The sequence below is a fragment of the Ovis canadensis genome, chromosome 6 (genome assembly GCF_042477335.2).
Source record: "Ovis canadensis isolate MfBH-ARS-UI-01 breed Bighorn chromosome 6, ARS-UI_OviCan_v2, whole genome shotgun sequence".
NCBI lineage: Eukaryota > Metazoa > Chordata > Mammalia > Artiodactyla > Bovidae > Ovis > Ovis canadensis.
This window is the reverse complement of record NC_091250.1, coordinates 45706293-45728353: the sequence shown is the minus strand read 5'-3', so window position 1 is coordinate 45728353 and position 22061 is coordinate 45706293. Positions and strand designations below refer to the sequence as shown.

At 38.8% G+C, this 22061-nt stretch overlaps 1 protein-coding gene across 13 annotated transcripts in view; it reads left to right on the top strand.

Moving 5' to 3' along the window:
- The window catches only part of BMPR1B (bone morphogenetic protein receptor type 1B), a 448509-nt gene that overhangs the window by 408255 nt on the left and 18193 nt on the right, over positions 1 to 22061 (top strand). For 10 of the 13 annotated variants that reach the window (XM_069593683.1, XM_069593685.1, XM_069593684.1 and 7 more), the window contains 5 exons: positions 2015 to 2117; positions 2629 to 2731; positions 13004 to 13100; positions 14433 to 14571; positions 20997 to 21189. In XM_069593683.1, coding sequence (XP_069449784.1) covers positions 2015 to 2117; positions 2629 to 2731; positions 13004 to 13100; positions 14433 to 14571; positions 20997 to 21189 — 635 coding nt within the window. The remainder of the gene's footprint in view (positions 1 to 2014; positions 2118 to 2628; positions 2732 to 13003; positions 13101 to 14432; positions 14572 to 20996; positions 21190 to 22061) is intronic. The other 3 variants (XM_069593692.1, XM_069593691.1, XM_069593693.1) reach the window with 1 other exon arrangement.

Below are 22061 nucleotides of genomic sequence, written 5' to 3'. Positions count from 1 at the left end.
CTTGTGAAGTAATGTCTGTGTAAAAATTGTTCTATATATAATAGTCCTTGTTTTTCATTTTTAATCCCTGGAGGGACTTTGGAAAAGCTATGAAAATGAAGCAAGAAGTCCTTGATGCTGCACATGATTCTATATCTGTTTGTTTTGTGACCTTGTACAAGTTTGTTAGACTCTCATAACCTTAGTTTACCTATTTGTGAAATAGAAATATTACTTGTCATTATTGATGAGAGGATTAAATGAGATTCTAAGTGAAAGTTCTTTTCAGTGTAGAAAACCAGAGAGAAATTAAAAGTATTGTTTCTTTGGCTTTCATACTCTATTAAAAGCCCTTCTTTCTGTTGTCCATCCTTACCCCACACCCAAATTAAGACTGGACTTGTTGCCACAAAGCCCGATGTTTTCATATGCCATCCTGAAAGTAGAGCTTAGCACTGCGTGGCACAGTCTTAGTGGCCTCACTGAGGCTATGCTGACCCCAATCCCTACTTCTCCTTTGTCTGTAAGCCCCCTGTATGCCTTCAGTTCAGTTCAGTTCAGTTTAGTTCAGTCGTGTCTGACTCTTTGTGACCCCATGAACTGCAGCATGCCAGGCCTCCCTGTCCATCACCAATTCCCGGAGTTCACTCAAACTCACATCCATCAAGTCAGTGATACCATCCAGCCATCTCATCCTCTGTCATCCCCTTCTCCTCCTGCTCCCAATCCCTCCCAGCATCAGAGTCTTTTCCAATGAGTCAGCTCTTCGCATGAGGTGGTCAAAGTACTGGAATTTCAGCTTTAGCATCATTCCTTTCAAAGAACACCCAGGACTGATCTAGGAAGAGATAAATTCACTTCACTAGCTCAGAGCAAGTAGAACCAGAATAAACACTCACCTGCATGGGTTCAAACCCCTGTTGCACCTCTCACTAGCTGTTTGGCCTTTGAGAAATTACTCAAGATCTTTGAACCTCAGTTTCTTCATATAGAAAGTAAGCATATAACTACCTTCCTCTTGGAGTGAATTTCTGAAGGTGATAGCTGTGAAGGACCAGAATGAGTGTTTAGTATGCAGTATACATGCTATTAAAGGCTATGGTTTTTTCTGTGGTCATGTATGGATGTGAGAGTTGGACTGTGAAGAAGGCTGAACGTGAAAGAATCGATGCTTTTGAACTGTGGTGTTGAGAAGACTCTTGAGAGTCCCTTGGACTGCAAGGAGATCCAACCAGTCCATTCTGAAGGAGATCAACCCTGGGTTTTCTTTGGAAGGAATGATGCTAAAGCTGAAACTCCAGTACTTTGGCCACCTCATGTGAAGAGTTGACTCACTGGAAAAGACTCTGATGCTGGGAGGGATTGGGGGCAGGAGGAGAAGGGGACGACAGAGGATGAGATGGCTGGATGGCATCACGGCCTTGATGGACGTGAGTCTGAGTGAACTCCTGGAGATGGTGATGAACAGGGAGGCCTGGCGTGCTGCGATTCATGGGGTCGCAAAGAGTCGGACACGACTGAGTGACTGAACTGAACTGAACTGATGGAAATGTTGGATCCTTTCTCATGAGTTTCTAGACAGAGGATATATGAGTAAATAGTTAATGATAAATCAACTTAAAGGCAGTTTGGAGATTCTTTAATCAGATAATAACCTATTATATGATCTTTTACTTTCTTCTTGTTTGTAATGAAACAAATGATTATTGTTATTCAGTCGCTCAATTGTGTCTGACTCTTTGTGACCCCGTGGATTGCAGCTCACGAGGCTCCTCTGTCCTTGGGATTTCCCAGGCAAGAATACTGGAGTGGGTTGCCATTTCCTTCTCCAGGAGGTCTTTCTGACTCAAGGATTGGAACCCGAGTCTCCTACATTGGCAGGTGAATTCTTTACCACTGATCCACCAGGGAAGCCCCAAACAAGTGATAAACATCTTCATTTCCTTTTACCCTGGACATGCTCTCTCTCTCTCTCATGTGCACACACACACACACACACACACACACACACTTACTTTGCCTGTTTGATCTTTAGCACAGATGGATATTGTTTCACGATGATAGAAGAAGATGACTCTGGGATGCCTGTGGTCACTTCTGGATGTCTAGGACTAGAAGGCTCAGATTTTCAGTGTCGGGTAAGGAAGATACCTTGGTTCCACTTTGTAACCTTTTATTGGCAAGATTGCAAACAGCCAAGTTTCAAGCAAGATAAAACAGAATTTTTTTTTACTAGCTTGTTTTCAGTATTTTGGACATTAATTAGAAAATTTGCATTGAGTCAGTTCTCCTTTCATTTTGAAATCAAGTAGTCATTTTATTTTTGCTGTTAACTTTTGGCTTAGGGGCTCATTAGATCATCTTGCTCAAATTCCGATTTGGTTAATTGCATTAAGCCAAGCCTTCTTCCTGAGTTTACACTCTGCATACTGGTTATTGCAAATAGTAATTTTGTGGAAGTGCAAAGCTGCAGTAAGAATATACATGATGATTTGAAAGAAATTACCTAATATAGCATTTCACCATGTCTGAATAAAATTATTAGACTTTTAAATCAGTTCTGTAAAGAGTGTTAATTTGCTAGTTTTAGGTGATATGGCTTTGAAATTTGGGGTAAACCTATTAATAGCTGTCAGGTTTCAATTTCAGGACACTCCCATTCCTCATCAGAGAAGATCCATTGAATGCTGCACAGAACGGAATGAATGTAATAAAGATCTGCACCCCACACTTCCTCCACTGAAAAACAGAGGTAAGGAGAGGAAGGCTCACAGGCGGAAGAGCTCTAGGCATAAAGAAGATAAACACTTGAATCATTCTCTTTTCCAAATGTATCTGCCTGTACCGTTTTCTCGCTCCTGGCCCAGAGGGCCGAGACAAGATGACGGTGAAACTGACATTCAGAGATGAATACAGGGAGTTACTGGGAAAACAGTCACATGTGACTTCACTCTTAAGATTTACTTCCTTACCCTGTTCTTACTTCCCTCAGAAAACTAGTACTAGAGCTTGGAGTGGGTTTCAAGAGGATAGAGGAGGGAGAAAGTGTTTTTTGTTTACCCCTAAATGTTATTCAGAAGTTGTGCTTCATTCAAAGACTGCTATTTGTCTACATTTGTTTTAAAAATAAGGACCTTATAAAGCTGCATCCCCAGCCTTTTTGATACCAGGGACTGGTTTTTTGGAAGATAATTTTTTTTTTGCAGACTGCGTGGGGGAGGTGGTTTCAGGATAATTCAAGTGCATTGCATTTATTGTGCACTTTATTTCTGTTATTATTACATCCTCTCCACCTTAGATCATCAGACATTAGATCCCAGAGGCTGGAGACCTTTTTATGAAGGGTTAATTCAGATTATTTGCTTCATGGCATTTCCTTTTATTTATGCTAGAGTAACCTTTTAGTCAATTCATATATATTGATAAAATGGAGAAAATACCTAGAAAGTTTAGTTCTAAGACTTATACATTTAGTGTTGCTCATTTATTTATGCTAGAGTAACCTTTTAGTCAATTCATATATATTGATAAAATGGAGAAAATACCTAAAAAGTTTAGTTCTAAGACTTATACATTTAGTGTTGCTCATTAAAAAAAGACACACACTGCATCCCCAATGACTCCCATGTTTCCTTTTTTTCTTGGTCTCACCACAAAATAAGTGATTTGTAATTGTCATAGAGTCCTAAGTCTTAAAAAAGTAGCTTAAGATAATTTATCATCATTGATTTTTATTTCTTAAGAGAATATCTTCCCTACAAAATACAATGACCTTATTGGGTTCCGATGGTATTTTATAACATTTGTTCCTATAGCCTAGCTCTGTAAGATTGATTCATAATAATTCACACCAAAAAGTCACAGGCAGTTGTTGTTGTTGTTTTTTTTTTTTAATTTTGCCATTCAGCATGCTAGGTGTTAGGGATTCAGAAATGGATGAAGAAAATTCTTGCTTTCAAGACTAGCACACTAGATTGTGAGAGAGAAACATGTAAATAATTATACTCAGAAAAATCTCAGTAGACATGAAAGAGTGGCTCATTTTGGAGTAGGAGAATGTCAAAATAGCTGCATAGATGTGATACTTGAGCAAATTTTAAGGATGAACAGAAGTTTGCTACGTGGGTAAGGCAGAAATAAACAATTTAAAAATGAAAATGGCTAACATAAGCCAAGAATTATGCTAGTAACTGTGACATTAATTAAACCATTTGAGCTTCACAACAATCCTATAGAGTATTTAGGATTGTTAACCCCCATTTAAATATAAGGCTTTGGCAGCACTGAGAGGTTAATTAACTTTCCCAAGGTTGCCACAGCCTGTGAATAGCAGTGACTCTAAACAGAGGCAATCTAATGTGTGTAATATTTGAGAAAGATTTGAAAAATGCAGTTATGTGAAACAGCATAGCTGGTTGCAAAAAGTCTAATTCAGTTGTTTGGTGCCTCGCTGTTCAAAGTGGGCCTTTGGATCAGCAGCACCAGCATCACTTGAAACTCATTAGAAATGCAGAGGCTCAGGCCTCACTCCAGACTACTAAACCTGCATTTTTAATGAGATTTCCCAAGTGATTTATGTGCACATTAAAGTTTGGGCAACACGTTTGGTAGAAAAAGACCTATGTGTGGATATGGCTGGCACCACTGTGTCTCAGTGTGTGTATTTGACAACATCTTGTTCAAAGAGAAGTCCACTGATTTCAAACTGCTATAAAATTCTAAATGTTTATTTTGTTTTGTGGTTATTCCCTTATGAATCAGTTGCAAAAAGTAGGCGATCTATAGACAGCAGTTTGAATCACACTGATACAGGAGCTGATGTGTTGGGCTTAGGGCCGGGAGGTGGGTAAAGAGTGCAAGAAATGAAGATAGATGTTCTAGAATCACTTCCCTGAAGGAGGAAACCCCAACAGTAGAGATTAGGAAAACTGACTTAAATGCTGAAAGGGCTGCAGTTCACATACTGTCCTGTAGGTGGAACCAGATTCCAGTTAGGACCTGGCAGACGAGGATTCTCTGAGGAGGTTGAGTGTTCCAGAGAACTGAGTGAAAAGCTTTTGGAAAGAAGAGCAGTAGTGCTGGGAAGGCAAGTCCTTTGTTCAGGAAAGTGGATGCTGATGTGGCTGGTGGATTGTGAGAATTATACAAGGTGATAGGTTTGAAGGTGCGGAGTTTTGTGACTTTAAAAGTTACTGTTTTGAACTCCGAAGATCCTAGGTAGTGCTTGGGTGAGGTCTGCGTAGATTCCACCTCACCATTTTTGGTGCAGTCATTTTGGGGTTCAGTAAAAGTCACTGAAGACTGTGGTCTGAGAGCACTGGTCATGTCTACATAAATATACCATAGAACTGCTGTTTTTTGTTGTTGTTTTTTTTTTTTTTTTTTGCCTCTACCATATATACACGGGCAGCATTTTTACAGGAAGTGTGCTATATATGTTTACTGAATATCAGTAATGCCTTGGTCAGAAACATTTGCATTGCAGCCTCATGTATATATGTCTACAATATAGTTGTATTGGAGACATGTGTGTGTATGTTTTGGTATAAAACCTAAAATAAAGAACAGGGGTGTTAAAGAGACATGGGACCATCTTATTTTGATATTTTTAACTTTAGCTACTGTTGTAATACTTAGGACCAACCCTAACTTTTGTGGAGCTGGGACAATAGTATAAATGGAAGATTGCACACCATTTACCTAATTATTTAAAACTCATAATCCAGTACAGCAGACTGGTAAATAAAATACTTTCTATTAACTGAACTTAACAAGTATATTTTTATAATGGTGAAGAACACCAGCTTTGCATTTAGAATGCTTGATTTATTCACTGCAGTGTGGGAGGGGGAGTGAGGGGGATCCCTGCACTGGGAGGAGCCTCTCATGCATGTAGCTGGACACCTGTTTATGTCTGTGGTAGTGATACTGTTGGTTCAGAATGCTTGAAGCACTTACCTGGGTCCATACCACTCTGGCAGCCCCCATAGACGTTTCTTCAACTGGACCCAATGTTGTGACTAGACTGGCCCATGTGGTTCTTATTATATAAAATTCACCTCAGCAACCACTGTCAGAGAAATCTGGGAGAAAAGATGTATTATTTGCAGAAACTAGAGGTTACACAGCACACCTGAGGGCCGCACAGCAGGGTCACAGGCATTTGGGGTGGGGACCTGGGCTTCTACTTTTATTGGGGTCAAAAGTAGGGTGCCTAGGATTTCATAGGTTCACCCTTTATTGGCAAATTGATTAATTAGCTTAAATGACTGAGTTATACTTGACATATAACATTATATTAGTTTCAGGTGTACAACATAATGACTTGATACTTGTATGTAGTGCAAAATCATTACCACAATAAGTCTAGCTAACATTTGTCACCCTACACGGTTACAAAAATATTGGCAAATTTAAAACATAAGAGTGGGGATGCGGGTATGGGGAAGGAAAAGTGGAGTTATTAAGGTGGTCAGTTATCCAGGGAACTCCGTGGGCAGGGGCACCTGCTTTCTTACTGGTTGTTTTAGTAGTAGTTGCATCATACAGCTGGTAATGTGTTTATTCGAGATACATGTTTTGAAATGGATGCCTCAGCAATCAGCAGCTCAATGCTGGGCAAACAGCTGGCCCTCTGGTTTATGCTCTGCCCTCATGTCTTGTCCCAGCCAACCTCTGCCACCTCTTTGTCAAAGGTTAGGGTAAGTACACCAGTTTTTCAGTCCACCTTCAAGGAGACAGGGAGCTGTACAGTCCCCAGACATAGGCCCTTTAGGCAGAATTTCAGACTTTGGGGCAATGGCCAGTGTTTTAAATGGAGAGTGGGATAGGACAAATTCTGGATGGACACTTCACTGGAATTTTGCAAACCCACTGGTCATTGGGAAGAGGTACAGTTGAAGGGAGCCAGAGCTCAGGGCCCAGGCCAGTTTTGTAGGTGAGGGCAATGGAAATTATCATCATAACCATGATAATCACATTTGCTAAGATGAATGGAGTGCTTACTTACCATGGCCCTTTTCTAAGTTGTTGTTGTTGAGTCATCCAGTCATGTCTGACTCTTTGCAGTCCAACAGACTGTGGCAAGCCAGGCCTCCCTGTCCCTTACCATCTTCTAAAGTTCACCCAAGTTCATGTCCCTTGCATCGGTGATGCCATCTAGCCATCTTATCCTCTGATGCCCTCTTTTCCTTCTGCACTCTATTTTTCCCAGCATCAGAGACTTTTCCAATGACTAGACTGTTCACATCAGATGACCAAAACACTGGAGTTTCAGCTTCAGCATCAGTCCTTCCAAAGAGCATTCAGGGTTGATTTCCCTTAAGATTGACTGGTTTGATCTTCTTGCTGTCCAAGTACTTTTCTAATTACTTTACATATACTAACTAATTTAATCCTCATAACAGCTCAGTGGGGAAGGCACTGTTGTCATCGTCCCCATTTCACAGACATGCAGCTGAGGAGCAGTGAGGTCAAGTGCCATGTGAAGGTTACACAGCTTGAGTGAGCACTGGAGATGGGAAGTGGGCCTTGGACCACATCACCCTGAATCTTCTATAAAAAAGAAAAGGAAAACAAAACCCTGAATGACATTGTCGGAAAAAAAGCTTTTATGTATCTAAGACTTGGAAAGCTCTAAGTAAGTAGTGGTTGGTTAGCCATATCACAAAATAATCAGTAAACAATATGATTACTTCAATGCCTGCTGTTTATTATGTTTGCTTTGCACAATTAGCAACTGGTTCTAGAATGGGCTTCCCTGGTGGCTCAGCTGGTAAAGAATCTGCACTGTGGGAGACCGGGTTCCATCCCTGGGTTGGGAAGATCCCCTGGAGAAGGGAAAGGCTACCCACTCCAGTATTCTGGCAAGGAGAATGCCATGGACTGTAAGTCTATGGGGGCTCAAAGAGTTGGACATGACTGACCGACTTTCACTCACTTCCTTGTTCTAGAATATAGTGCTAGAGGGTTGCTCCCTCTGTCTCTTGAACACACCACTCTCTCTTCCTTCCTCCTTTCTCCTCTTCCCTATAATTTATCATTTATTGAATTCCATGTAAGTACTGGGCTTTCCCAGTGCCTCAGCAGTAAAAAATCTGCTTGCAATGCAGAAGATGCATGCTGGAGACGTGGGTTTGATCCCTGGGTGGGGAAGATCCCCTGGGAGGGAAATGGCAACCCACTCTAGTATTCTTGCCTGGAGATTCCATGAATAGAGGAGCCTGGCAGGCTACAGTCCATGGGGTCACAAAGAGTCAGATATGACTGAAGCAACTTAGCATGTAGGCATGCACGCACTCCTACACTTAGTACTTCTCAGATCTATAGTAAAACTTCACTTAAGTCTCTTTAATTATACATACCTACGAGTAAGTTTGCTGATTAAAAAATAAGCAAGAAAACCTTTTCTATCTATCCAGTTTTTTCACCTTCCCCCCCAACCCGACCCCAACTTGGATGCGTTTGCTTAGCAGGATATTAGAGATACAAAATCGCGTCCAATAAATATTTATCAATGTATATTTAGAACCTTGAGATTTTATTTGTCATCTTCTATTTCACAAAAAAGATGATGAAGGGTGACCAGAAAGCAGCAGAAATTCTTTTATGAATATTATTAGTTTTCCTTTTCCTTTGCTGATTTTATTTCAGCACCAGCAACACATAATACCCTCGGATGATATTCTTTCTCCTGAAGGAAGAATTATAACAAGTAATTAGATCAAATGCAGCACCTTCATCATAAATGATGAAGTTTGATTTGGGAAGCCCAGTAACACTGCAGTTGGTGCTAAGAGAAGGGAGAGATGTCTGTTTTGATGGACAGGCTTGTTGGGAGAAGTCGTAGTGCCCTGGTGTCTGGCTTCCTGCCGGCAGAATTAGTGATGAAGGGGCCCCGGAAGAATGATGTATACCTACAGTCTCAGCATTCCATGGTCTGACCAAGATATTGTGAGTAAAATGTTCTCTTGAAATGATGTATAGGCAGGAGAATTTGGTGAGGTTTCTTTTCTCCTCTCAAGTTACTTATTTTCGTTTAAATATTTTTTCAAATGAGCACTTAAAGGAGTGGAAGACTGGTGTTAAAGTGAATAGACGCTTTCCTTTATTAAATGGGATCCTCTAATTTAGGTTTTACAAAACCAAAGTTCATATAATTTTTGGAATAGGTGTGGGTTTTTCTGTGTTTAAATATGGAAATTATGTATACTGCATATATACTTCATAGAAAATGTGTCAGAAACACCTTTTTGTTTGTTTTGAAATAGGGTAACTTCCAATGTAGGTTAAGTAACATTATAATACAGGATTTCCTAAGCTCAACTTTACCTTCTGATTTCTTATTCAACTAAAAAAATATTTTGAGCACTGTATAGATTTGTTTTAAAATGCTGTTACTTAGCTTTGGTATTATCAATTATAAATTAAACTCAATAGAGTAACCGGTATTTAACCAGTGAAACAACTCCCTTATTCTCTACAACATAGAGAGGTTGAATATACGATAGAATGCAAAGTTGAGTTGCAGAATTCTCCTTCTGACGCATGTATTATACTTGCGGTAGTATAAACCAGTATGTGAGCCTGAGCTGAATTCCTTGACAAGGAGTAGCCTCAACATTTCTTGAGATGTGCAGCTTTTAACTTTTCTGGAAATTCTGGTTAACTTTATATTGGAGGCATATGGAAGGAATTTAGAAATCATTAGTCTTTTTTAACCTGAATATAAAAATTCTGTCTTAACTTCCTTTGTTACCAGGAAATAAAATTCTAAACTTTTTCTGCAGGGAAGTAATTAGAATATTATTTCTTTGTTCTTATAGTGAATGCATTTCTAAATGTTACCATGAGATGGCATACCAATATATGAGGAAAATAGATTACAGTATTATCTGTTGACTAAACCCCTCTGACAAGATCAGGCACTTTTTGCTCTAGTAATAGAAAGATGTCTCCAATTTATCTGTGACTATAACACTGAGAACACACATAAGGATGTCTTCCAGCACGTGGTGCCAAGATTCTTTCTAGCGATTTAGTTTTTTATTTCTTCTTGCAGTTATGAGCCATATTCTAGCCTTATGAAAACAGTCCCGGCATTTTAAGTAGCTGCAAACCAGTTAATTATCAGAGAGGAGACAAGTAACGACAATACTATTTTGTTAGGAAACCACTGGTGATTCTTCTTTGCCTCTCAGAGTGAACCCGACTTCCCTGGAGAGTTCTCCGATCTACTTCCCTGAGCAGTTGAAGTGACTGCCAAGTAGAAGCCTGCGCCCTGGAGAGAACCAGGGGCTCTGTTCTTTTCCCGATAGGTATCTGGTCGTGTTCGCCTTCTGAGACTCACCAGTGACTTGAATGTTTACATTGTTAATGCTCTGAGCACAGGTAATGGCAGATTAAAACACGACTGGCGTGACCAACAGAAACAAAAGGTTTATTGATAAGGCAATAAATTCATGACAGAAGACCAGGAGGCAGTCCTTAAGGCTGTAAGGGCTGGGGTTATTGGGGCCAAGAAAAGGAGAGTGGGAAGATAATGCTAGCCTTTTTTAAAACAGCGTGTGATTATAAGGAAAAATCCCTTAGATTCTTTGTGGTCTCATGGCTCTCATCAGAAATCTGTTAAGAAGAGTAATAAATATACTGTTCTTATGGAGCAGAGTATTCTGCATTTATGTGGAAAAGTGAAAGTTGCTGAGGCTTTCTATATTTGTATGCTGATAATATGTTGTGCTTATGTAATTAGTTTTTCTAGTTCTGATAGAGTATCCAGGGATCTCTATGATTTTCTGCAAAATCAGGCCTTTTGCTTTCTTGTCCTTAAAACTGGAAATAGATTTTAAGTTGTTTCCAGCGCCATTATTTGCTCCATGGTGTTCATACACCTGCATTGTTAGTTACTCTCTCACTGGAATGGGAACTCTCTAAAGGGAGTGTTGGAATCCTTTACCCTTACAGGTTTTCTATAAGACTGAAATTATTTCAAAATAATTAAGATGTATGTTCACATTGGTAAAAAAAAAAAAAGAAACTTATAATCTTTTTAAAAGGATATTTTGACAATGTGTATGACAAAACTTAAAATATATATCCTTCAACCTAACACTTGTACTTTTTAGAATCTAGATTAGGAAAATAATCATTGACATGTGCAATGATGTGTGTGTAAGAATGTTCATCACAGAATTTTATGTATCACAGCAAAGACGTATTATAACAAAATCTTCCCAATCTCCTAAATATACATCATCAGAAGACTGACTTTCTAATTAGGATGTGTCTGTATGTATACCATGTAGTCTTTGAAACTCATGTTGCAGAAAAAATTTTATTGTTTTAGAAAATGTCTACAGTATTATAAATGAAAACAATCTAGTTACAAGGTAATTATGAGTTCCCCACAGTTTTTTATGTGGTGAGATACACAGAACAGAAAGTGTTCCATCTTAATCACTTAGGTATACAGTTCATTGATATTAAATATGTTTAGAATGTTGTGCAGCCATCACCACCACCCATTTCTATAGCTGTTTATCTTGTAGAACCAAAACTCTTACCCATTAAGCTTTAGTTTTCCCCAACTCGCTTCCCTCCTAACCCTTGACAGCCACCATTCTTCTTTTTGCCTTTATGATTCTGACTTCTCTAAGTGTCTCATATAAGTGGAGTGTTCATCTTTTTATGACTGGCTTATTTCACTTAGCCTAATGTCCTTGAGGTTCATTCATGTTGCAGCATCTGTCAGGAACGCCTTCCTTTTTAAGGCTGAACTACATCTTATATAATATGCCACATTTTGCTTATCCATTCGTGCGTCAGCGAACACGGTTTACTTCCATGTTTTAGCTGTTGAGAATAATAGAGCTGTGGGTTTATAAAGCGTTTTTGTGAACTATTTTGCTCATGAAATTTTTTTGTTTGTTGAAATGAGACTGGAAAGACATATAGTAAAATGTTAGTGCTAAGTTTCCTAAGTAGTGAGGTGATGGCAACTTTATTTATTTCAGTTAATTTGTGCTATTCAGTTTTTCTTCAGGGAATGTATAATGCTTTTGAATGAAAAAAGAACATGACATTGAGTGGGATGAGGTCCCCAGCCAGAATGTTCAGGTAGCTGTGCAATGAAAAGTGCATAGCACAATTAGAAAACATCTTGTTTGTAGGTAACCAAAGTAATAAATTACAATACATGATACCTTTGATACCTTTTAAAGTTAAGAAGCAGCAATGATTCTCCCAAGGATGTATGGTGCCCTTAATCAGAATGGTGCTAATTCTGTTACTGGGTAAGTGCACCTGGCTTTCAGTCAGTTTTCGCAGAAAAAACATATGTTCCAGAGACTACTGCATATAAAATCACCTGGGATGGTTGTAAAATAAAAATAAAATACTTTGAATAAAAATCTCTGGTGTTGAAGTCAGTAAATCAGCATTTGTATAAAGCCCTCCTAGTTATTCTTGTTTGTAGGAATTTTGAAAAACCATACTATAAGTAAATCTTATCTGTGAAGAACTGGAGTTAAAACAGTGTGAATACTATTTAATAATTTGTTCTTTAAGAAGATCACACCATAATTCTTTGAGTAGACACATCCATTCTTTTAAAAACTGATGCCATTTATGAAAAAATTAGTTATGTAGTTTTGAAGAGCATCTTTGTTTAAACTATTGCACATCCATGTATTCTATTTATTTGCCAATATTTGAGGAATTAAGGATATCGGTCCATTCACATTTATTTATATTCTGTGCTTTTATCCTGTGTCAAACCTGTTCCTTCCAAAGAGAAAGAAATGCGTACTCTTGAAGTGAGTGCCTAGATGAACAGTGCTTCATGTTACTCAAGCTTATTTACTCAAATTTTGAGAGTATGTATTTATTTCTTATCAATAAGCAGATTAAAAGAACCTCACATCTTACACATGGAGTTTAGCAAGCACTTTGAGGAAAGATTTGCTTCCTAATTTTTAAGTAAAAATAATCTTGTATTATGCCTCTCTTTACTTCTATTTAATTTCAGATTTTGTTGACGGACCTATACACCACAAAGCTTTACTTATATCTGTGACTGTGTGTAGTTTGCTCTTGGTCCTCATCATTTTATTCTGTTACTTCAGGTAAGTTTCCAACACATGGATGTAGAATTTTGAGTTTATAAAATCATCCTCATACTGTTCTACCAGCTGATGTTTTTCATCACAGCTTTCCTTGACCTAATTAGATATTAGATTTCACTGACAATATCAGTTATTGATACTCATTTGTCCTAATGAAGTTATTAATAGATAGCTATCTTGTTTCTGCTTCAAATATCAAGACTACCCAGAAAAATTTCATCTCTAGGAAAGTTATGGTAGCTAGGAAATTCAGCAACTAGTTGCTACTAACCTTTGATTCAAAGCAAGAAATGACTGTGTTGACTTTGAATCACTTTAGTAATTCCTTATTTTGTAAGCTAAACAGTATTCCCTTAGTATTGAATGATTATAAAAGATAACTTATATATTAATTATTAAGATAGACTATGTTCAGTTAGTAGATATAGATTTGATCCATGGCTCAGGAAGATCCCCTGGAGAAGGAAATGGCAACCCATAATCAATATTCTTGCCTGGAGAATCCCATGGACAGAGGAGACAGGCAGGCTACAGTCCATGAAGTTGCAAAGAGTCGGACATGACTTAGCAAGGAAACAACAACATTACAAATTATTTTCAATCACCTAAGAACTCATTTTCTAGTTTATGAAATATCAGGGACCTTTAAGTTCTTATCGTTGCCCTTTTGTAATACTTATGTAGGTTACTATTCTACAAATAAGAGTTGACTCAAATATCATCAGTTCTAACTGAAGACATGATTATTGACAAAAGCTTTTCAGTTTATCTGTACTATTGCTTTATACATTGTCTTTTATGAGAAAGTTACGATGCCTTCTGTAAACCAAAAATCTGCATCTTTAGCTCATTAAGGACCTTGTAAGAAAAGATTTTAGGGAAAGGATATTGGAACTATCCTGGAGAAGGAAATGGCAACCCACTCCAGTATGTTTGCTTGGGGAATCCCTTGAGCAGAAGAGCCTGGTGAGCTATAGTCCATGGAGTGGCAAAGAGTCAGACACGACTGAGCGACTACTACTACGACTATTGGAGCTATATAAAAATGTTAATGGAATGTAGGCTGCTTGGATAATATGCAATCGAAAGAAACAGAGGAAGAAAATTGGAAATGGTTGTGACTGTGTGAAAATTTGAAGTTTAGTTTAAAAAATAGGTTAGAACACTAATGATGACTTTGTGCTTTGGAAACCGTAACTAAGGGTAATATATATTGAGCATCTAATCTCGTATTTGCGTGCAAAGATGAAACCTGCCGTGCGTGGTTCTGCGTGTTCTGTCCCTGTCATTGCAATCCAGTGTCTAACGTCTTCTTCCTTTGTGCATCTTCAGGTATAAAAGACAAGAAGCCAGACCTCGGTACAGCATTGGGTTAGAACAGGACGAAACTTACATTCCTCCTGGAGAATCCCTGAGAGACTTAATTGAGCAGTCGCAGAGCTCAGGGAGCGGATCAGGCCTCCCTCTGCTGGTATGAGAGGAACATACCTTGAATGTAAAGGAAATGTCAGTAACTGCTGGGTGTCATTTTACTGAAACAGATAGGGCAGTGGACAAAGGAAAGCGCTCTGCAGTCAGACATCAGATCTCAGATGCAGGGTTTCCTGATAACATTTTGACATATTGGGGGTGAGGTCATTGTTCTTTAATGTAAGTGTATGGTTACAATCCAGACCTCTACATTCTGATAAAGAGCAGATTAGAAAACATTCGACATGGGACCATCTTCCCTTTGTTTTCAGGAAGGATAACGTTACAGCACTTTGGCCTGGCTTTTGAAGGCAAAAGTATTACAACCAACTGGGATCTGAGTACTTCTAAACGGGAAGAAGGCTGCCTCTCAGCTGGCGGGTTTATGTTTCAGGGTGAAGCCCTGGCTTTTCCATTCAGGAGAGTTTTAATTTTCTGATGGTCAGCGCTGCCAACTTGGAAGAAAATATATAGTGAATCCAAGGCACTTGCTTTAATGAGAAAAGCATTTGGTTACTTTATGGACTACACAAAAAGATTATTGGGACTTGAAATGGAAATAACAATGAGAAGTATTTTCCTTTATAAACTTTATAAATTCTGAGATTGATTTTCCTAATCTTTATTGTCTGGTTCTGACTTTGGATGTCTTGTTTACTTGATTCTTTTGGTGACCTTTTATTTAGTACTAAAAGTAACTTAAAAATCTCAAGCCAAGAATTTATTTTATAACTCTTTTCCTTAGCATACAAAAAGCTGTATACATTTAACGTATATAACTTGAAGAGCTTGGAAATAAGTAGGTGGCTCAGTCAGTGAAGAATCTGTCTGCAATTCAGGGGACCTGGTTTTGATCCCTGGGTTGGGAAGCTACCCTGGAGAAGAAAATGACAACTCACTCGAGTATTCTTGCCTGGGAAATCTCATGGACAGAGGAGCCTGGCGGGCTACAGTTCATGGGGTCACAAAGAGGTGGACACCACTTAGTGACTAAACCACCATACACCCCTGAAGCCATCACCACAGTCTAGGCCATTAACATATCCATCACCTCCAAAAGTTGCCTCCTGCCCCATTCATTATTATTATTTTATGGTAAGAGCCCAGTGCAAGAGCTAACCTCTTTGCAAATTTTTTAAATAGAGGTTAATAGAGGTTAAATAGAGGTTAGCTAATGCTACTGTGATAATAATATCTCATTATTTAAATATATCAAATCAACACGCTGTATACCTTAAACTTACAAAATGTTATATGCTAAGTATATCTAAGTAAAAATAAAGTGAGTATCAACTTTTTGCTTCAAACTAGGGAAAAAAAGAATGCAATATTCCATTATTAACTATAGGCACTGTGTTGTGTGGCACATCTCTGGGACTTACTCATCTTGCATAACTGAAACTCTGTTCAGTTCAGTCGCTCAGTCGTGTCTGATTCTTTGCAAGCCCATGGACTGCAGCACACCAGGCCTCCCTGTCCATCGCCAACTCCCAGAGCTTACTCAAACTCATGTCCATTGAGTCAGTGATGCCATCCAGCCATCTCATCCTCTGTCGTCCTCTTCTCCCGCCCTCAAGCTTTCCCAGCATCAGGGTCTTTTCAAATGAGTCAGTTCTTCGCGGCAGGTGGCCAAACTCTGTTCTCTTCCACTAATACCTCCCCTGGAGGTAATACACCAGACAGAAAACCACTTGTGAAGTTGTTGTTATGACCAAACTGATGCTACTTAGGATATAAATCTTTTTTTAATGTAAAGTTCTTATCAAATTGCTTGACTTTTCATTCTTAGAATTTAACTGATATATAACAAATACCATTCTTACATTTAAAAATGTTTTATTACACTTCTTTTTCAAGTACAGATATTAAAATTCCCTTTGATGTTAATCAATCAGATACACTCTTAGAATTGGAAACTACTGTCCTCCTTTTAGCCCGTCTTTCTCATTCCTGTGGAGTTCTCTCTCAAATCTTTGACCTTGCTGTTCTCTCACTTTCCTGCATAACACACTCAAATATCCAGTCATGATTGTGGGTCTTCTTTCTTAGCTTGATAAGCATAGCATTCCTCTCCTCCCACCTCTTCTGCACTGGATTCTTGAGCTCTTGCATCAGCCTTGAATAACTGTTTTGAAAATACAACATGTTTTTAAAATCCATGTCTTTGCAAATATAATGTCTTTCTGGAGAGTCCTCAGATTATGCCCCATGTTTTATCTCTGTGACAGATTAGACTGAGCTAGTCTGTTTAACTTATGTCATAACAGAAGTTTGCATAACCAGTGCAACAATCAATATAGCTGTTTAACATCAAAATTGGTAGTAATGCACCTGTGTCTTTAGGTGGACTTGCATCTCTTTTGAGGTGGAAACTACATTTTGTCACTTGGCATCCTGGGGTGATTAAAGAGGCTGCTCAATTATTTATTTGTTAAAAAAAAGAAAACATTCAACTCCCAACTTTAGGTATTTGTGAAAATGTTAATCTGTGTAATCTGGGTACCAAACAGCAGTGTTTGGCTATTAACCATATACGATTAAGAGCAGCCAGGTTGCCAGAGGTCCAGCCCTGGCCAGATTCTGGCCTTTAAAGGATGATCTCATTTAACCCTCATAGCCACTGTGAGGTGGTGTAGAAATGTATCCTGTGTCACACATCAGGGGCCCAAGCCCACTGGGGTCAACCAGCTGGTCCATGGAGAAGCCAGGAGTCAAACCCGGGTGATCTGCCTCGAGAATCTGTGCTCCCAGTGCTTGTGAGCCAAATGTTAAGTAAAATTAAGACCTGCATTCGATAACAACAGGATGGGAAGAAGGATCCCATCACTCACTTGAGCGAAGGGAAAGCCTCGGTATTGCTTTGTTTTTTAAGATAAACAGTACAGAAATGTTCAGTAGTCTCATTTCGTATTATATGAATGAATATCTCACCTTAATTCCACTTTGTCATTTATTTCAGTAACATAAAGGGAAAGTTCATGTCTTGTGTATAAACACATACTTGGAACTAAAATTTACTAAGTGACTTTGTATATAAATCCTCTAAGGGAGGAATATCATAGAGTGGTTGTAAGGATTTTCCCTGCCATACATATGTATATATATTTATACACACACACACACATGCATATACAGACATATACATATAAATATGCCTGGCATTTTGAATACCTGTGTACTATGTATTTGATCAATAGTAACATTATTTATTTATACCCTGTTTATCTGACCGTGTAAAGGAACAAAAGGTGAAGTAAATTGTCTAACTGAACACTAAACCTCTCGGTTGAGGAATCTGTTGTGAAAAATCTGTCCAGTATGCAACATTAGCATGGTCTTATTAAGCAGATATGTTAAACAGTGTTTTTGTGTGTAGAGGTATGTACTTTGTTAATTCAGGGATATAGAGCACAGAGGTTTCTAGGGTCCACATGGGCTTAATTTACCATTGGACACTATCAGATAACTGACCACTAAATAGAAAGACATTTCTAAAATAGTGATAACCCTTATAATCCTTACACAGTGAGTTGTCCTCACTTTACATGACATAATTCTTCTCTGTTTTGAATCACAATTATAATGATTGTATTGAGTTTGTATAATCTAACTTTCAAAATTGATTTCTAAAGACGTCATATAGAAGGAAAGTTTGAGTACAGAAAGACCTGAAACATTAACTAAATCAAATAAAAATGCAAATAAATGACAGAGTTAAAACATTTTTCAAAATTTATTTTTAGGTCCGTAGATGTTATAATAAATCTCAAAATAGAAGTATATTTTAAATTTCTGACTATAGTTTAGCGAGACTTGTTATTTTGAGACAAGTTGCTCCTGTTCTTGTGAACGTTGCCAATTTCGTCTGTACTCATATCGAAGTCATGATATATGTCATCATTAGGAAAAAAGTGGACTTAAAACTGTTTATATTAGGAAATGTTCTGTGGATCTGCATAAGCGATGCTTTGTAACAACTGTAAATTAATAATACTTCTTCAATCAACGTAGGAAGCCTCCTCTCAGGCCAGTAGCTTAACCACTTACGGGTCCAGCCCTCAGCTGCTCAGTGCTCTTGATGCTTCTGCTCGCTTGTTTGGGAGGGAAATGGACTGACTGTCTCCTACAGGGCCTTTTCGACTCCTAAAGGGAGGGAGGCTGGTCTACACGTACACTTGATGCCTCATTTCCTTCAGGCTGAGTGGCTTAACATCATGTCAGCAATGCTTTTGTTCTTTAATTCTTCTTTTAGAGGAAAAGAAAAAGACTTTATCTTGTCCCCAAAAGCTTTCAGTCTGATATTAGTGCTGTTAATGATTCTGGCAATGGATAGCATTACGTCTTGAATTGATGAAATCATTCATTAGACAAAAACAGAACCCATCCCAGTTGGTAGACATCCGTGGTAGTCAGAATGCTAGCCCCCATAATGTCCATGTCCTTTGCCCTAGAATCTGTTATTTTACAAGGCAAAGGGGAATTAAAGTTGCTCATCAGCTGGGCTTCCCTGGTGGCTCAGATGCTAAAGTTGCTCATCAGCTGACCTTGAGATGAGATTATTCTGGTTATCTAGGTGAGCTCACTATAGTTGTTGTTGAGTCACTAAGTTGCATCCAACTCTCTGCAACCCCATGGACTACAGCACACCAGGCTTCCCTGTCCTCCCCTGTCTCCTGGAGTTTGCTCAGGTTAATTACAGTAGCTCATATATATAGTTAGCTCAGTATAGTTACATGACCCTTAAAAGTATAAATACAGAAAGAAACATTTGAATTTACTTGACGCAAAGCCTGTCTCTGAGAAGAGTACACCCCAACTTTCTAAGCAGATCTTATGAGAGTTCTATGTTTGATTCTTTATATCTCCCAAATTATGTAAGTAGTCACCAACACTTAGCCCCTTTAGTCATGGTGTTTTTAAAAATTTAAGCACAGAGTGAATGATGATCATGTGTAAAGAGACATTTAGCCCCTATGCCACTTGAACCCTCTTGTTTTCCTCCTGCGTCTCTGCCACACTTCGTAGAGTGCTCTCATAGCTTTGGTTTTTCCCCAGCTCTAATGGGCTGTTCTCCCTTTCCATGTTACATTTTTGGTTGTGACAGCCCTTCCACCTCAAAGCATAGTTTGCAGTGATTTCTTACTCCTTGCTTATGTTTCATTCTGTCTCCTATTCTTCACATTCGTCACACATCTCATGTAGTGGGGCATTCTGTACCTGAAGATTCCAGTATCTGTAATCTGAAGGTGTTAAATCTATTGGAATTCTTTCTCTTGCCTCATTTGCAGTGGGTGTTTCCTTTTGTTTTAGGGCATTTACCCTGTGGGATCCTCTCTCTCTCTTTTCCCACCCTCTGTTTTCTTTCTTCTCTTCCTCCTCTGCCTCCCCTTCCTACCTTGGGGATTTCCTTTAGTCCCTTGTGAGCCCAATAATGCATTACAGTTTTTTTGCTTCTTATATTTTATCCACCCAAGTTGTAGGGTGGCAGGAGCTCCTTCAGAGGATCTAGTATCCTTCCATAGTAGTGGAGTGAAGCATATTCTGCAATAATTTCCCCAAGAGAGGATTTGTGTTTGTTTTTGCCAGGAGCCATGGTGATGGTGTGCTGGCAAATTTGGTCCCATTCAGTGGTTCAGGTTTAATGCCAAAGCCCAGGGTTCAATGTCTCTCATTTTAAAAGGGTCAGAGTTCATCATCTAGATCTCAAGGCTGGGGTTATTCTTTGCCCAGATAGCAGTCTGGCATTTGGCTATGCTGGGTGCTTATCTAGCCCTGCTCTGTTCTTAACTCTTCCCTTCCTCTGCCCACACCTCCCTGCTTAGAGATTTCCTCTGCAAGTATTTCTGTGCATGTCCAATAGTGCATTACCTTTTTGTTTTGTTGTATGTTATCGAAGCATATAGTGGCATGATTCGCTTTAGAGTATCTAGTGTCCCACACTAGTGGTAGAAGTGAAAAGTATTCTTTTCTGCCAGTTACTGTGAACCCTTCAAGGGTTTTTCTCTGTGAAAATAATAATTGGCAAAATGAAATAATAATTTGGAAACAACACTTCAGCTCTCAAAACCAACAGTCTCAAATGTATATTTAAAAGAGGACAATATAAATTAATAAGTAAATAAAAATAACTTGTCTCACCAGTCTCCTCTACCCATGGGATTCTCCAGGCAAGAATACTGGAGTGGGTTGCCATTTCCTCCTCCAGGGGATCTTCCCGACCCAGGGATCGAACCCGAGTCTCTTGTGTCTGCTGTATTGGCACACACATTCTTTACCACTAGCGCCACCTCGGAAACCCATATAAAGAAAAACTACTGGCTAAATATATTTTGCATGTAATTGTTTTCTTCTCTGAAGGAAAAAAGAAAACATTAAACAATCTGTAGTGCCGTGAATGCACTAACAGTGTGTTGGGGGATTTAACAGGTCCAGAGGACGATAGCAAAGCAAATTCAGATGGTGAAACAGATTGGAAAAGGTCGCTATGGGGAAGTTTGGATGGGAAAGTGGCGTGGCGAAAAGGTAGCTGTGAAAGTGTTCTTCACTACAGAGGAGGCCAGCTGGTTCCGAGAGACAGAAATATATCAGACGGTGTTGATGAGGCATGAAAACATCTTGGGTGAGTATAAGTCTGTATTAGCGATGTTCAGGGTTTCCTAGCTTTCCTCTCTTTTTTTGTTAACATCTGCATATTAACTCATCTGTCTAGATCCGCTATGAAATATATAGACCTTTTTTTTTGCCATGAGCCCAAGAATGTTATTTGCTTCTAATGGGAGACCTCACAGGAAGAATGACTAAGGTACTTCTATGAATGGATGGTGGACTTGAAATGAAACATGTTCAAATAATTTTTTTTTTTTCTTCAGGGGCAGGAAATGCAAATACAATACCAAAATTTCTCAGATTTCTTAGGGATTTGAAGGAGCACATTTTTGTCTCAGTACTGTGAAGTTATGGGAATTTTATCTGCAGGGTTTATTTATATACAGTTTATATTGAGAATTGATTTCCTTTTTAAGTTAGAAATGATCTAACTGGATTATTTAAGTAGAAAGAGTGTCAGCTAATCATGGAGTGTGTGCCTGTTTTGTAAACAGTGTCTTATGTGTAATTATAATACCATGAACTATTTACTGTTTACTTGGAAATAATTTAAATACCAGCTACTGATTGGCAAGGTATCCTGTCTTCAGATACAAATGCATAGTGTTTCTCTACCCCTGCTGTTTTGGTTATCTATGATGGGCTTCCCAGGTGGCTCAGTGGTAAAGAATCTACCTGCCAAGCAGGAGATGCAGGTTGGATCCCTGGGTCGGGAGAAGGAAATGGTAGCCCACTCCAGTATTCTTGCCTTGGAAATCCCATGGACAGAGGAGCCTGGTGGGCTACAGTCCATGGGGTCACAAAGAGTCAGACACAACTTAGCAACTAAACTACAACGAGGATGGGTATTAGTCATTTAATGCTCTCATAAGCACAAGCAGAAAA